Raw genomic sequence first — 15,266 nt, 5'->3', positions numbered from 1 at the left:
TCGTTTCCCGGACCTGGCGTCATATCTGGGTTGAGTTTGTTGTTGGTTCTCGTCCTTGTTCCGAGGGTTTTTTCCAGGATCTCCGGTTTTCCTCCCTCCACAAAAACCAACACTTCTAAATTCCAATTCGATCGGAAATTCGAGGACAACAGGTTTGTCAGTTGTAAGACTGTTGCGTACAACCCTCGTTAAACAAAGCCGGTTATTTTTTTTTTTATTTAAAAGAAGTGTTCGCTTATTTTTTTGTTGCTTCAGTGTGTGTAATTTTCTGTTTGTTTCTTTTTTTTCCATGCAGGGGAAGTTTTCAGTGATACCTTCAGTATTTGTAACTGCTGCGCACCATCATGCTGGACTGAAGCGTGACGCTGCCAGTGTGTGGATTGAAGATGTCACACAATCTTCATTTAAAGTTTGTTTGAGAGAACTACAGAACTACGCAGGATCACACGAAGATGTTTACGTTGTAAGTGTACAGCTTTCCTACTTTCTTAATTTATGAAATTGAGTGTCTGTGCAATTTTCCATATGAAAAGAAACGCTTAGGGCTATTCCATAAGTCCCCAGTTAGCGGTCGAGAAGGAAGCTGTGTTGAGATTCAAATTTACAGTTGGTTTTGCCATCCACATGTATGTTATTAAAACAATTCGAAACAAAACAGAACAAAAAAGTTAGTTTTTTTTGTTTTTTATGTTGTCATTATTATCTTGGTGTTTGTTAATGGGTGATCTATTTTCTACTCTTAGAAATGGTTGGCGTTTTCGTCTCTCCACAAGCCTCTCTTCTCAGAACATAGCTCAGTCTATTTTGCTAACTCTCAGCATCCTCCTGCAGATTACAACAATGCCTATTGTAAGGTGAGCATCCCTCTCTTCTACGCCGAGAGCTTTTCTTTGTTATTTTCTCGATAAGTCTAATAGTAGGCTTCTAGGCAAAAATTAAATTTACACTGTATGCTTGGGTGTTAATAAAAAAGGTGGGGTTATCAAGTGAAATATAGCGACCCTAATTACTTAGAGTCTTTCTTTAGGATGTCCGCTTCACCAAGAACTACAACAGCACTCCAAACGTGTTTGTTTCGGCGAACCATTCATCTGGCGGTGGAAATAAACAACCAGAACACAATGGGATAGCCGCTTGGGTGGAGGTACGATCAAAATGTTTTATGTTTTCTTAAACTCTTTAAGTCCAAATTTCGTCATAAAAGATATCATTACTGGTCTTCAACAGTGATCAGTGATCAGTCACAGGGTCCATTTGGTTTTAAATCAGCGTAGGTAAATCATATGATTTGAGTACAATACATATTAAACAAATGCATGCCATTTCATTTTTCGTTGTCCTTGCAAAATCACTGATTCTCAAATTATCAGCAAACTTTGGGTGCCGTTTCAAACATTCGAATGGGCAATCATTTAAACTTCCTGGTGGAAAAAAAAACTTTGAAGTATATGAACTCGTGCTACAATTTGCTCACTGCTGCACGCTCAGACTGCTTAATTTTAGCACTTGCTTTAGGTGTTAAAACTGAAGACAAGGTCTCTTTTGTTTTGTTTGCATTTTTACTTCTTGTTATTTTTTGGTTGTTGTTGTTTCTGTTGTTGTTTTTCCTTTGGCACATTAACACTCGGACGCGTACAAGGGGGGGGGGGGGGATACCACCCCCTTAAGGTTTTTCGAAAGAATTTACTCTACAATGCTGAAACTTTCAGTAGCTGTTTATTCATCTCTTGCAGAAATTTTGATATGTCACTCATGTGTCCATGATATTTGACGTCGCCATGGTAACGTCATAATTACAAGCTGGTCCGGTAAAATCGTCAATTTTAACATTTTTCTTTATTTTTCTAGTTTTTGAAAGAGAATTACACGATTTGATTATTTTTTGCATTGTAAAAGCATTCTATATTTCCTTGTTAGCACTAGTAAAATTACTAATTTTAAAAACACGAAACAACTTTTTAAAGACATGTTTCGGCATGACTTATGCCATCTTCAGTTTATTGAGAATTTAAAATCTAGGGCTATATATATACCCAAGCTACAAATACAAAAATAGAAATGTATACAAAGTAAAATTACAATAACAAAAGATAATGGTAAAGCCGTTACAAAGTGGCAGGTACTGTCTGGTACTGTCTAGAACAGTAATTACTCACAGTGTGAGCTTTAGACCGTTACTAATAGAACAAAAGATTAAAATAAAAAGGTGTTGACATGCTGCACTTGAGTGTTTAAATCTGGTTTTAAACTATTAATGTAAAAGGCCTCTTTTAATTTAAGAAAATAAACGGTTTGAGCAGAATCCAAAATTTTAAAGCAATCAGATGTGTATAAATTTTTGCAATTAGATGAACTGTTAAGGTGTTTAAAAACATGTGAATTTTTGTCAGTTAAAGTATGCTCTTTGATCCTTGTTGAAAATTGACGGGAAGTCTCGCCAATATAACGGGAGGTACATCCCGCACAAGTAAATTGATAAACAACAGAGGATCTAATAGCATCAGGAATGGGATCTTTAAAACTGAAAAAATTCTTTATTTTAAAAGAGGAAAAAACTAACTTGATGTTTAAGTCGCTGCAAAAACGCCTAGATGACTGTTTAATTTTTATCTGGGTTATATTAGAAACATTGCCGATGAAAGGTAGTTTGAAATAGCGAGTGCTAGTGTTGTTAGAATTACTAATACTAACATCACTAGAGGAATTAAGTCTAACATTACCTAGATAACGTTTAATGATTTTGTCAATTATGTGGGAGGGAAATGAGTTACGTTTAAGAGTTTCTGTTAATTTAGCGAGATCTTTGCGAAAACCCGAATTAGAGTTATTGATTTTAAAAGATCAAATGAAATAAGAAACGCAAGATTCTTTTTCTTTTGTTCAGGAGTTTCAAAATATTAGATCATACGACAAGTTTCTTATTTCATTTGATGTACAAAGTTTATTTACTAATATCCCTCTTGAGGAGACTATAAATATTGCAGTCAATACTATCTTCAAACATAATCCTGATTTTCCCATTAGTAAGGTTAGTCTTAAAAAGTTGTTTTCATTTGCTACTTCTCATACCCATTTTTTATTCAATGGTTGTTTTTATGATCAAATTGATGGGGTGGCTATGGGCTCCCCTTTGGCTCCTATCTTAGCTAACTTGTTTATGGGTTTCCATGAGGAACAGTGGTTAAATAATTATAAAGACTCCCCTATCTTATTTTACCGTAGATATGTCGATGACACCTTTTGTGTATTTAACAATGAGCAAGATGCCATGTTATTTTTAGATTACCTTAATACCAGACATCCTAACATAAGATTTACATTTGAAAAGCAGTTAGAGGGTAAATTACCTTTCTTAGATATTTTAGTAGATAACTCTTCTCCTATTTGTACCATGTCTATATATCATAAGAAAACCTACACTGGTCTTCTTACTAATTACTTTAGTTTTACTTCATTTAAGTATAAAATAGGTTTAATTCATACCTTAGTTGACAGAGCTTTTAAAATCAATAACTCTAATTCGGGTTTTCGCAAAGATCTCGCTAAATTAACAGAAACTCTTAAACGTAACTCATTTCCCTCCCACATAATTGACAAAATCATTAAACGTTATCTAGGTAATGTTAGACTTAATTCCTCTAGTGATGTTAGTATTAGTAATTCTAACAACACTAGCACTCGCTATTTCAAACTACCTTTCATCGGCAATGTTTCTAATATAACCCAGATAAAAATTAAACAGTCATCTAGGCGTTTTTGCAGCGACTTAAACATCAAGTTAGTTTTTTCCTCTTTTAAAATAAAGAATTTCTTCAGTTTTAAAGATCCCATTCCTGATGCTATTAGATCCTCTGTTGTTTATCAATTTACTTGTGCGGGATGTACCTCCCGTTATATTGGCGAGACTTCCCGTCAATTTTCAACAAGGATCAAAGAGCATACTTTAACTGACAAAAATTCACATGTTTTTAAACACCTTAACAGTTCATCTAATTGCAAAAATTTATACACATCTGATTGCTTTAAAATTTTGGATTCTGCTCAAACCGTTTATTTTCTTAAATTAAAAGAGGCCTTTTACATTAATAGTTTAAAACCAGATTTAAACACTCAAGTGCAGCATGTCAACACCTTTTTATTTTAATCTTTTGTTCTATTAGTAACGGTCTAAAGCTCACACTGTGAGTAATTACTGTTCTAGACAGTACCAGACAGTACCTGCCACTTTGTAACGGCTTTACCATTATCTTTTGTTATTGTAATTTTACTTTGTATACATTTCTATTTTTGTATTTGTAGCTTGGGTATATATATAGCCCTAGATTTTAAATTCTCAATAAACTGAAGATGGCATAAGTCATGCCGAAACATGTCTTTAAAAAGTTGTTTCGTGTTTTTAAAATTAGTAATTTTAAAAGCATTCTGTCTTGATTTCGCATCAATTTCCGTTATTTGCTGACTTTCTAAGAAAATGGTGAAATCCAAGATGGTGGCTATTATGACGTCAAGGGACGTCATGTGACGTCACAGTCAACAAAGAATTGTCATCTTGTAGGGTTTGCAACAGACTTTGCGCCTTAATAGGACAAAAACTCTGGAGAGGGATTCCAGCCCCCCCCCCCCATTGTACGATAGTGGGCGAGGGGGGGGGGGGGTATGAGTTTGCTTGTACGTCCGAGTGTTAAACTATATTCAGAATGTTAAAGTGAAGCATTTGAAGACACCACTGATAATGTTTTTACTGTTTTTGTAGTATATCAACAACACCGGTGTTCGAGTTTGCTTAAAGGAATTATACGAGACAAAGTATGATCCGCTGTCCATATCATACACTGTCTTATCAGGTATGAACACAAAGTATATCATCATTTTAATCATCTCTTATATCAGCAGCAATTTCTGTCATATTCCTTTACACAATGTTTCAATTATCGCGATGAATATGTCTTGTATCGCTATAAATGCAATTTTTGAGTTTGACCTTTTGTTTAACTTGATTGTTAGAAATTTATTTTACAAAAAATAAAGCAGAACTAGTCGTAGGAGGGCAACTTAAATACCAACGCACGTGAAGAGATCAAAATATAAACAAAAGGATCATGGCCCTAAAGATATACATATACGACAAGTCAAATCACATAATTGGCTTCTCTTTACATCAACAGATGTTTGTCATCCCGGATGGAATTACTTTGGCGGTTATTGCTATTTTGCAAGCCCCATCTGCGCCTCGTGGCTGAACGCCGAGTCAAATTGCTCTGCGATGAACTCTGATCTAGTCACAGTTCATAACCAGCAAGAAAATGTGTACATACAACACCAGCACAATGGAGAAAGATCATGGCTTGGATTGAATGATCGAAGTGTGGAGGGTTCGTTCGTGTGGACGAATAAAGAACTTACCAGTTTCAGGTTCTGGGCGCCACAACAACCGAATGACTGGAACAATGAAGACTGTGTGCACACTCTCGGGGCCAGGCATGGATACACCTGGAACGATGTTCCTTGTGACAGCTGTTTTAACTATACTTGTTTTACAGGTAAAAATCTCTTTGCAATGTTTCACTGGTTAATTGTAATTTGTTTACTGACTGATCAGTATATTGGTTAAGGTAGATACGTTTGTTACCTTTGCGGTGAATACAAAATACGGACACTATTAAAAGAACAGCTAACACCTTAAAATTCCTGTAGAAGCCCAGGGTTTATAACCGAAGTTTTACGGTATATGCGCAAAAATGATTCGCAATATTAATGATTCACCCTTGCTTGTGACATTTTACAAATCTATCAGTCAGTCCCATCATCGGTAGATCAGTTGAACGATTGATAAATTGTTTGGTTGAAAAAACCTTTATAGTTAAATCCTAACAAGAAGAACATGTCAGACAAGGGAACATGTACCTGGCAAGAAACTGTTTATCCGTAAAGGCTCTTAGAGTCCACATATTTTACAGTGACCCACACAAAGAAATGTACTTTCAAGACTCACTACTTCTAGTAGTCCTCTTAAGGTTCTAGGCTACTCAAGAATCGAAAGAAAAACCCTGTGTTGTTGGCATCGCCATAACATAACTATGCGCTATCAAACCATTTACAGTTGGGGTTGATTGATTACACCCGTTTTAAAATCAATACTTTACTTAGTGAGATTTAATTCTTTTTCCTTCGTGTATTTTCTTTCTTTCTTTCTTTTTGAATAAAACTATTCACTGTTGTACTTGATTTATTGCAGATCTGGACGAGTGCAGTACTCACACCTATACCTGTGACGTCAATGCAGATTGCATAAATACCGTGGGCTCATATTCTTGTTCGTGTAGAGCTGGATATACAGGAGACGGACAAACTTGTAATGGTAAGAAAACAAACAAAAAATATATTGAGGATTGATCAAAGAAGTGACTTCCAAAGAATACATTCAACTCTCTTTAAAACGGACACCTTCGGGAGCGGCTCAAACAGCCCGTCTTAGAGAGGTGTCCGTCTTAGAGGGAGTTTTGTTACAGTGAAATGACTGAAAAACGGCAGGGATGGGACCAACACCAGGTGTCCGTCTTATAGAGTGGTCCTTCTTTATAGAGATGTCTGTTTAGAGAGAGTTGACTGCATATACACTTTCACGCTGTTTTAATTATTTGTAACATCAGAAAATTTTACTTTCGTCGTCGTCCTGACAGGGACGTTTCATGAAAGAAAAAAAAAACGTTCTCGTAGCGAAAATATACTTAGAGTTGGGAAATGTTATTTCTGTGTATTATGCACAGTGAACTTTCACTCGCGCCTGTTAAGGCGAGTGTTATGAGATTACAAATATTACTTGGGTTAGTTAGTTTTGTTTTGTTCTGTTATGTTTTTTTTTTTTTTTTTTTTTTTTTTCAAATATCTGTCACCGTTCACGTGCGTTCATTTAGTGGTTCATAAATAGGAATACCGCACACACCGCGGCGTCAAAAGCCACATCAAATACTGATGCCATGTTTTCATTAGACTAAAAGCCGCGTTTTGGATCTATTTACATGCAAGTATCGATATAAGTAGGACAATTAGGCTGCCAAAGAAATCTCTAGTCCTGTGATAGTTCATTACTATTTAGTTTTTTTTTTCATGCATTTCGATGATGGCTTAGAAGCTGGGGATTACAAACATCCCGACAGCAGATCGAGTATTTGTTAATGAATTTAGAAAGTAAGTAAGTTAACGGTCCATATGCAACAGTTCTGAGAAACCGAGAAATGGTTAGGCCATACAACGGCGATAGCTCTAACATTTATGCGCTATTTTTTTTGTTTAACTGACTGTTTTAGATATAGACGAGTGCTCTTCCAACTCTCACAGTTGCGACGTCAATGCTGTCTGTAGCAACAATCATGGATCTCACACTTGCACATGTAAAGCTGGCTATTCAGGGGATGGCAAAAGTTGTACTGGTGAGTTTTCATTTGTGTTTTATGTGTCTATACAGCCTACAGGGTTTCTGTGTATCTCTATATTGCGTAAACAAATTTTTGGATTCCGCCACTTCTTCGCTGCCAAATCGAGCTTTAAAGTTCTCGCTTCAGCCGCGCCGAAAGAAGCTGAACGCGTGTCAACACAAAAAAGAGTCTGGGTTTTAGCACGGGCTGGGACGTTATCATGTCAGGAAGCGCGAAATCTTGCCGCCATTTAAAGTAAGTATTACTTTAGTAATCGCGAGTAGTTTTTGACGGCGTAAATATGCAGATAGATGTGATATTGCGGGATGTTCTAATACTCCAAATGCAAAGAAGATAATGCGTTGCACAAGTTTCCAGTTTTTGGCGATGATCGAACAGAAGCGAAGGCAAGAAGGAAAAAGTGGACGGACCTCGTCAAGTTAAAACGTGCGAAGTAGAATTCGAGTTCTTCGTCCGCCATTTGCTTTTGCCACTTCGCTGTTCTCTTAATTAGATCTTTTAAAAGCAGAAATTTAGTCTCTGTGGGAGAAAACACACCGCAGAATGACTTCAGATGGTTAATAAAGCCATTTAAGTGGCAAGTCGATATTTTTGATTCAAAGACAATTACGCGTATGTCTAAATGTTTAATTAAAAGAATAGTCATAAGAGCTTCAAATCGTACAACTGTGCCACTGCGGCCATATTGGTGTTTAGAATAAATGATTGAATTTATCACTATTGCAAAGTACGTTATTTCCTTATGCAGATTTCGTATCTTGGGAAGCACCAATTAATAAGGGGGTCATTGTTCAATACAGGTTACTGCAACCGTGACTGCTTTCCTTTAACGATTTCTAATCTACACGGTTTATTTTACCACAACGCGTATATGAAAAACATGATAGCGTGTGCTCATTAAAATATCCTACTTCTGAACATAACAAATATAATAATTTATGAATATGAACTAAGCAACTGACGTTATGTTTTTCGTTCTTTTTTTTTTTTTTAATGTCCACAGATATTGATGAGTGTGACAGCGGTGTACATGACTGTCACAGTTTAGCTTCATGTACAAACACTGTAGGATCCTTCACATGTTCGTGTAACCAGCCTTACACTGGAGATGGAAAAACTTGCAACTTAGTTGCAGGTAAATATTCCACGTTATTTCTGTTTTGCTTTAAAGTAAATCCGTGAAGCTCAATTTACTTTATTTTGTGATACAATGTTGTTTTCAAATGTTACTTCCTTTAACGAAATACCCTAAATTGACAAAACACAAACATAAAACTCACTAGGCGAGAAAAGTCCACAATTTTGGTGTTATTACATTTAATATTCAGTATTCTGGCTTCCTTTTTTTCATAATTTTCGTCTTTCTTATAATGACATTTATTCATTTCAATATAAATACTATAAACGCTGACAAGAGCACAGACATTGTTATTGGCATGGTATAAAACATAAGCTGATAAAATAAATTAAGAAAACGCTGAAGCACAAGACGGGACGTAATTATGTTTTCCAATCAAGACAATGAACGGTGTACATTTGTTTTGTTTTGTTTGTTTGTTTTGTTAACAGTATTAGAACTGCCACCGTATAAACATAAATGAAACATGTAGTAAAACACAATTTGTATTAGTTATTTGGAGATATTTGCAAACGAACACTGTGTGTGCATGTTGAGTTCCTGTTACACTGCAACCTTGTACCCAGATTCTTAGTTCCCCTTGACCAACGGTCTGAAAACGAGCGAGCCTGAAAAGTCCTGATTGGAAGTCAAAAAAACATCGGACTTCTTGTTGAATTGGCATGTCTAGCTTTCAAAAGCATGACTCAAGGAGCTCCTTGGTGTCTCAATATCGGTCATTTTTATTGTTTTTATAACCAATCAAAATCGATTCCGCAACGGAACTTTCAAGAGTCCCTCGTTTCGTCAAGTCTGCGTTGTACGGAGCGTAGACTCGAGGTACAGGAATGGCTCCAATGTTCAGAAAATTTTTGTCCAATTTTCAGAAAAACCGCTTGTTATTATGAAGTTGCATTGCGTTATTATGAAGTCACATTAAAGTTTGTATTGTAATTTGTATTGTATTGAAAATTGTAAGTTGCCATGGCAACGTCAAAAGTCATGGACACATAGTTGACAAATAAAAGGCACTAAAAGTTTTAGAGTTATAGAGTAAATCGCCTTTTCCTGAAAAACCTCAAGGGGGTGGTGTACCCCCTCCCCCCCCCCCCCCCGGCCACCTTGTACGTCAAAGCATAAAAAGGGCAGCGGTATTAATGTTCCAAAGATGTGAGGACGCACTTTCCGCCACCATGGTTACTCTGATAACATGACTCCACACACTATTACAATGAGAGGGGGGAATATGTTCGCTTATAGACGGATGTGGCCTAAATACGCGTCGGGATTACGTTTTTTGTGATACATCGAGCGGATTTAATCAAAAACAATGAGGATCGCGAACTAACTACCTTTCAGGAAGCTCTGATCGTTGATAATAAAACGAAGTCCTGATCACTTTGGTCGGTATCCACCGCTTTTTTCGCAAAATTGTCATTAAAACAAGCAAAATAACGAAACTTTAAGAAGCACTAAAAACAGTGTCTACCGTCCGTCGAAGTGGAACTATACCACATAAAGTCTTCAGGTTATGCCACGGATTCGTATTTGAACGAAAATAGTGACGGATTAACGGATTTGGCCAAAAAAAAACAGCACGGATTGACGGATTGGTGTCCCCCTTTCAATCCTCCGCTTTGCTAAACATTCAGCAATCTAAATCTGTAAAATCAAGTTAAAAAAGAAGGCTTAAAAATAAAATGGTAAAAAGAGATTAAGAACATAGTTTGTTTTAATTTTCATAAGCTTCAAGGAAAATTTTTTCTTGAGACATCAGCAACACTGAGAATCGGCTTTCAATCCGTTATCATCTGTGTAACGATTATCAGAACAAGTTTTTGAATTCTAAAGCGTGCCGTTACAATATATATTTATATGTAAAATAATAGCAGAAATACAAAATGCACGTGCAACTGCTCAGAAACAATCGAATATCTAGACGCCTGATTATGTGTTTGACCCGTTGATTCACGTTGGGCTTGTCCGTAAGTTTTTTTAGCTTTACGTGAAACTTAAAAGCCGCACAGAGTATAAGACGCTGAAAAAATATGTTCAACAGCAGGCAAAGTACGACTGTAAATCATGTATAGTAAATGATGATCATGACGATGATGATTTGCTGAAATGCACGACTCGCTTGATTTAATTATACTCTCTATTTAACAGAATGTCAAAACTACCAAGTTTTTAACAGCGTGGACAGAAAGATAACCTACTACCACCCAACCGATAAATGTGACAGTTCACTTAGTTCTGGTTGGTATCGTTTCCAAGGATCCGCGGGTACTAGAATGCCTACTTCATGTCCACCTACACACAAGTGTCAAACGGACGCACCCGGCTGGTTAAACGGTGGGCACCCAACAGTCGCTGATGGCCAAGTATCGAGGCAGGTCTGCTATCACTGGAGCTCAAACTGTTGTCTCTGGTACAACAATATTCAACTGAGGAACTGCGGCTCTTACTATGTTTATTACCTAAGTAGGACACCTACCTGTGACCTACGCTACTGTAGCACAGACTAAATCTAACTTTAACCCTCGGACGTAAATGCAAACTCATACCCCACGGCTATGCAAAGGGTGAAGGGAGAAGGTTAACTTTCCCCTTTGGTTTTCGTTGTTATTAAAGGAGCTACGTCACGGGGATTTAGCCGATTTTTGGTCTAATCTGCGCTTAAATTGGTGGCAGGCAACCTAACCCATGTAAAACATTTTCTTGAACCATCTAAAGGAAGATATAACCTTGATTTGCTGATAGAAATCACGCTACGGCTGTAAATATCGATTTTTTTTTTAAGATGCGCGAGAACAACAAAAAGCCTTAATTTTTTAAGTTGTACTTCATTTCTGTCTTAGCCATCCGCAGCCAAAGACGCTTGTTAACAGTTTAAGTGCTCTAATGTAGCAGTTTGTAATAAAAATGGACTATGATTTTTAGTTTTCCTGCAACATAAACATAAATTTTGCCTGTTCAAAAATCTGGTCAAATCCGTGACAAAGCCCCTTTAAGTAGTATATCTTCCATAGATACTCCAGAGCTTACTTTGCAAGATAGCATGGAAGGACCTCATGCAATCCACCAATATATCAATATATCAATACGTCAAACAAAACAGTAAAAAATCGATTAAGCAAACACCAAACAGTTATCGTATGAAAAAAAAAACACTGAACCTGCTTAGGTACTGAAGGCAAAACGCAGTTGCGAAGACAACATTAAAAACTGGAAACAAATAACTGTGAAGCATAAAGTAACAGTAGTGAAGGATAAATAAACAGCTTCTAACTTTGAGGTGGGAAACCCACACCCCCTATCTCACGTTTTTGTCTGAGGGTTAAAGCAGTGAATCGACATAATAACAATTATATAGAACGTTTATGTGATCGCCTGATTACATCTATGCAACGCCTATGAACCATTACATGTTATCAGATTAAAATAAACTATTAATAAATCAAAGTAATAATTAGAAGTTTTTTTCCGAGTGCTAAGTGGTTACGCGATGCCGTTATGGTAAATATATATAATAATTATTATTTTTTTATAATTGACTCCTTCAAGTGAAGCATTAGAAAGTTCCTTATACAGCAGTATATTATAAGTGGCAAGCTCTAAGATCGCCTCGCCGTCTTATTTCTATTATTTTTTTCGCTTCTTCCATACTTAATTTACCTTTCTGTAATAACATTCAGCTACAGAATAATAGAATTGTGGCAATAAAAGCGATATTGAAGAAAAAATAATCGAAACCATTTTATTTGTTACCTCCAGTTTGTGTTCAGTCTACATCGTCTTTTAAAGCGCTACTATTCAATACAAAACTTCGATAAATTGGAACATAAAACCATAGAAAATCCCGAGCAAAAAATAGTTAAAGACATTTCGAAAATATAGTAGCTTGAATGAAATTAAGAAATGAAGCTTCTTGCTACATATATAAGTTAAATCATTGGTGAATAAAGTGGACGAGACAGTATAGTATGGTAACTAAAGATTATGCCCGGCTTTCTTTCGACTGAAGCTGATTTTTGTGTTGTTCTTTTTAAAAACTCAAAATGAAAGCGCAACTTCTATTAAGTGGACCTGGGAACTGGAAGGTTCCATCTATAAAATAAATGATATTCATAGTTTATCGTGTATTCTTTTACGTTTTGTTAGAAATAAACCTTAGTTCCTGTACTAATGAAATGACTTTGTAACCATGAAAACGTTCAAATAAAGCAAACTTTGTTTTATTAATTTTGAGATTCTTCTCTTGAATTCAGTGAACGAAATAGAAGGTTCCCAGTCCTCGTTTTCCTCTTTGAAAATATCTCCTCCAAAAAAAAAACAATTAATTCAGTGGTCGAAATGAAAAACACCAAGTCCTCTTTTTTCCTATCAAAAATATCTTTCCTATAAAAAGTGTGTTTTTTCCCAATAAATCAAATAACAACACTCTGTTTGAGATTATTTTCGAAAACGCAATTCAATAAAAAGAAAATTACCATTGTTCTTTACCCCTGTTTGATCTGAGACGAGAGGGGTGAAAATTATAAGAATGGAAATTTCGGGGAAAAAATTCTGAAGAAGACTAAGGATTTTTGGGTGTTATTTTGGACTTTCATATCATGAATACTTCAAATAGTATAGCTAGAGCAAACACGCTTATGAAGGAGCCCGGGAGGCAAAGGAAAAGCAAGAAAAACGGAACTTTTTTCGTCCTTAAGAATCAGAAATAACCTGGGAGAAAACAGGTTAATTTGTACGACTGTTTTTTTTTTTCTTTTTAGGCCATCCCAATAAAATGTTTCGTTTCCCATCGCCCGACCGACCCATTTTTTCAAAATGTAAAAAAAAAATCCAGATTCACTAGTCCAAGAGGAAAGTACTTTAATTTACAAGCACACGATCTTGTTTTATTAACAGCAATTGGTATTACGTGAAGTCCTTGTCTTTAATTAACATCGATAGTAAGTTTTTCAAAGGGTGTTTCGTGCAAAGGGCATTATTGTTTGTTCCAACATTCTCAGCGAGATCGACTGAAACAAAATCTTTTGGTTCTTCATCTCTTGGCTTCTTAAATGAACCTAGACCCATTAAAGTATTCATTCTTTTTTTTTTTTTCGCCCGACCGACCGACCCACCATCACAAGAGACGGGGCGATGGCAAACGAAACATTTTATTGGGATGGCCTTAACAATTATTCTTTGAAATCGATGTGAATAGCTGTAGACAGCTATTCACATCGATTTGCACACGAAAATATATAGTATATGCACACGAAGTGATCTCAACATCAAGCGATCTCAAGATTTTCAAAAGGAAACCATTTAAAGTCGATTTAATTGACTTCTCAATTCATGCGTAAACGTACATACAAGCGACACTAACCGACATGCGCAAAACAGTTCACAGAATCTTCAGACATGGAAAATCAAGTTAATCTTTCGGAATCTTCCATAAAATCTTCGTTACAATTTTTAGAAGGAGAGACAACGATTTCGAATAACTAAACTAAACATATGCACGTCGCCAGACAATAAAAAATCTTTAAAATTGCAGTCACTTGAGAAACACACAATTCGTGTTTGCCTGAATCAAGAAGTGTGCATAAGGCCATCCCAATAAAATGTTTCGTTTCCCATCGCCCGACCGACCCATTTTTTTCGAAATGTAAAAAAAAAAAAAAAAAAAAATTCCAGATTCACTAGTCAAAGAGGCAAGTTCTTTAATTAACAAGCACACGATCTTGTTTTATTAACAACAATTGGTATGATGTGATGTCCTTGTCTTTAATTAACATCGATACTAAGTTTTTCAAAGGCTGTTTCGTGCCAAGGGCATTAGCGATTGTTCGAACATTCTCAGCGAGATCGACTGAAAAAAAAAATCTTTCAGTTCTGGATCTCCTGGTTTCTAAAATAGCCCATACCCCTTAAAGTGTTCATTCCTTTTTTTTTTTTTTTTTTTTTTTTTGCCCGACCGACCGACCCACCATCACAAGAGACGGGGCGATGGGAAACGAAACATTTTATTGGAATAGCGTAAGATGAATGTCCTTCATCACGTCATCTCTTGCCTGGCCGGATAAATTCCTGCTTACGCATTTGTGAATGGCATTAAAAAGAAGTCTATTTCACGCCAAAATAAAGAGTAGACTAAGGCTATTCCATTGTATTTCTCCGTTCAGCGTCGTCTGACGAGCATACCTGACTGTGCGATTCAGCGGGTAATCCCCTGGCGCGATGAAGTATTTCCTGTGCCTTGACACATTCTTGCTGGGCTTCCAATTTTCGTTTCGGATCCCAAAATAAACCCAAAACAAAAATTGGAATATCCAGAAAACAAGTTGTTGTTTAGCAACTATTCAACACGTTTCGGGTAAATTGTGTACGACTTGTACTCGCTCCGAGCCAAACGCTTGAATAACACAAAAATAAATATTTCACACAGAGCGCAGAGTATTAGTAAATATTTTTAAAATAGGTGAATTATTAGCTACATAGCTACAAGCAAGCGATCCCGTGAGTCTGTCGTAATGGTAGTTTTAAATAACTTGGACATATACAAGTGGTCTCTGGTTTCGCTATGTGATTATTCAGCCCTCTCTTCTGGTAAAACACTGGAATGAAACAAAATTATACATTTCACTCTAAACAGAGAACAGAGTGCCAAAGACCCATTATGTGAAAGAAACTAAGATGAAAATCACTATGTTTGCCCATTT

General features: G+C 36.3%; 1 protein-coding gene across 2 annotated transcripts in view; it reads left to right on the top strand.

The window, feature by feature from the left end:
* LOC144665201 (uncharacterized) overlaps positions 1-15,266 on the top strand; it is a 34,774-nt gene that overhangs the window by 9,473 nt on the left and 10,035 nt on the right. Inside the window, exons 9-17 of one of the 2 annotated variants that reach the window (XM_078526389.1) lie at positions 296-463; positions 744-854; positions 1,028-1,144; positions 4,754-4,844; positions 5,166-5,540; positions 6,236-6,358; positions 7,308-7,430; positions 8,440-8,571; positions 10,720-11,129. In XM_078526389.1, coding sequence (XP_078382515.1) covers positions 296-463; positions 744-854; positions 1,028-1,144; positions 4,754-4,844; positions 5,166-5,540; positions 6,236-6,358; positions 7,308-7,430; positions 8,440-8,571; positions 10,720-11,078 — 1,599 coding nt within the window. In that variant the 3' untranslated portion in view covers positions 11,079-11,129. Of the gene's footprint in view, positions 1-295; positions 464-743; positions 855-1,027; positions 1,145-4,753; positions 4,845-5,165; positions 5,541-6,235; positions 6,359-7,307; positions 7,431-8,439; positions 8,572-10,719; positions 11,130-15,266 lie in introns of those variants that run through there. The other variant, XM_078526388.1, reaches the window with a different exon arrangement.

The sequence above is a fragment of the Oculina patagonica genome, chromosome 9 (genome assembly GCF_052425735.1).
Source record: "Oculina patagonica isolate OP01 chromosome 9, crgOcupat, whole genome shotgun sequence".
Classification (NCBI taxonomy): domain Eukaryota; kingdom Metazoa; phylum Cnidaria; class Anthozoa; order Scleractinia; family Oculinidae; genus Oculina; species Oculina patagonica.
The sequence above is the reverse complement of the archived record's forward strand: the minus strand, read 5'-3'. Positions and strand labels throughout refer to the sequence as shown.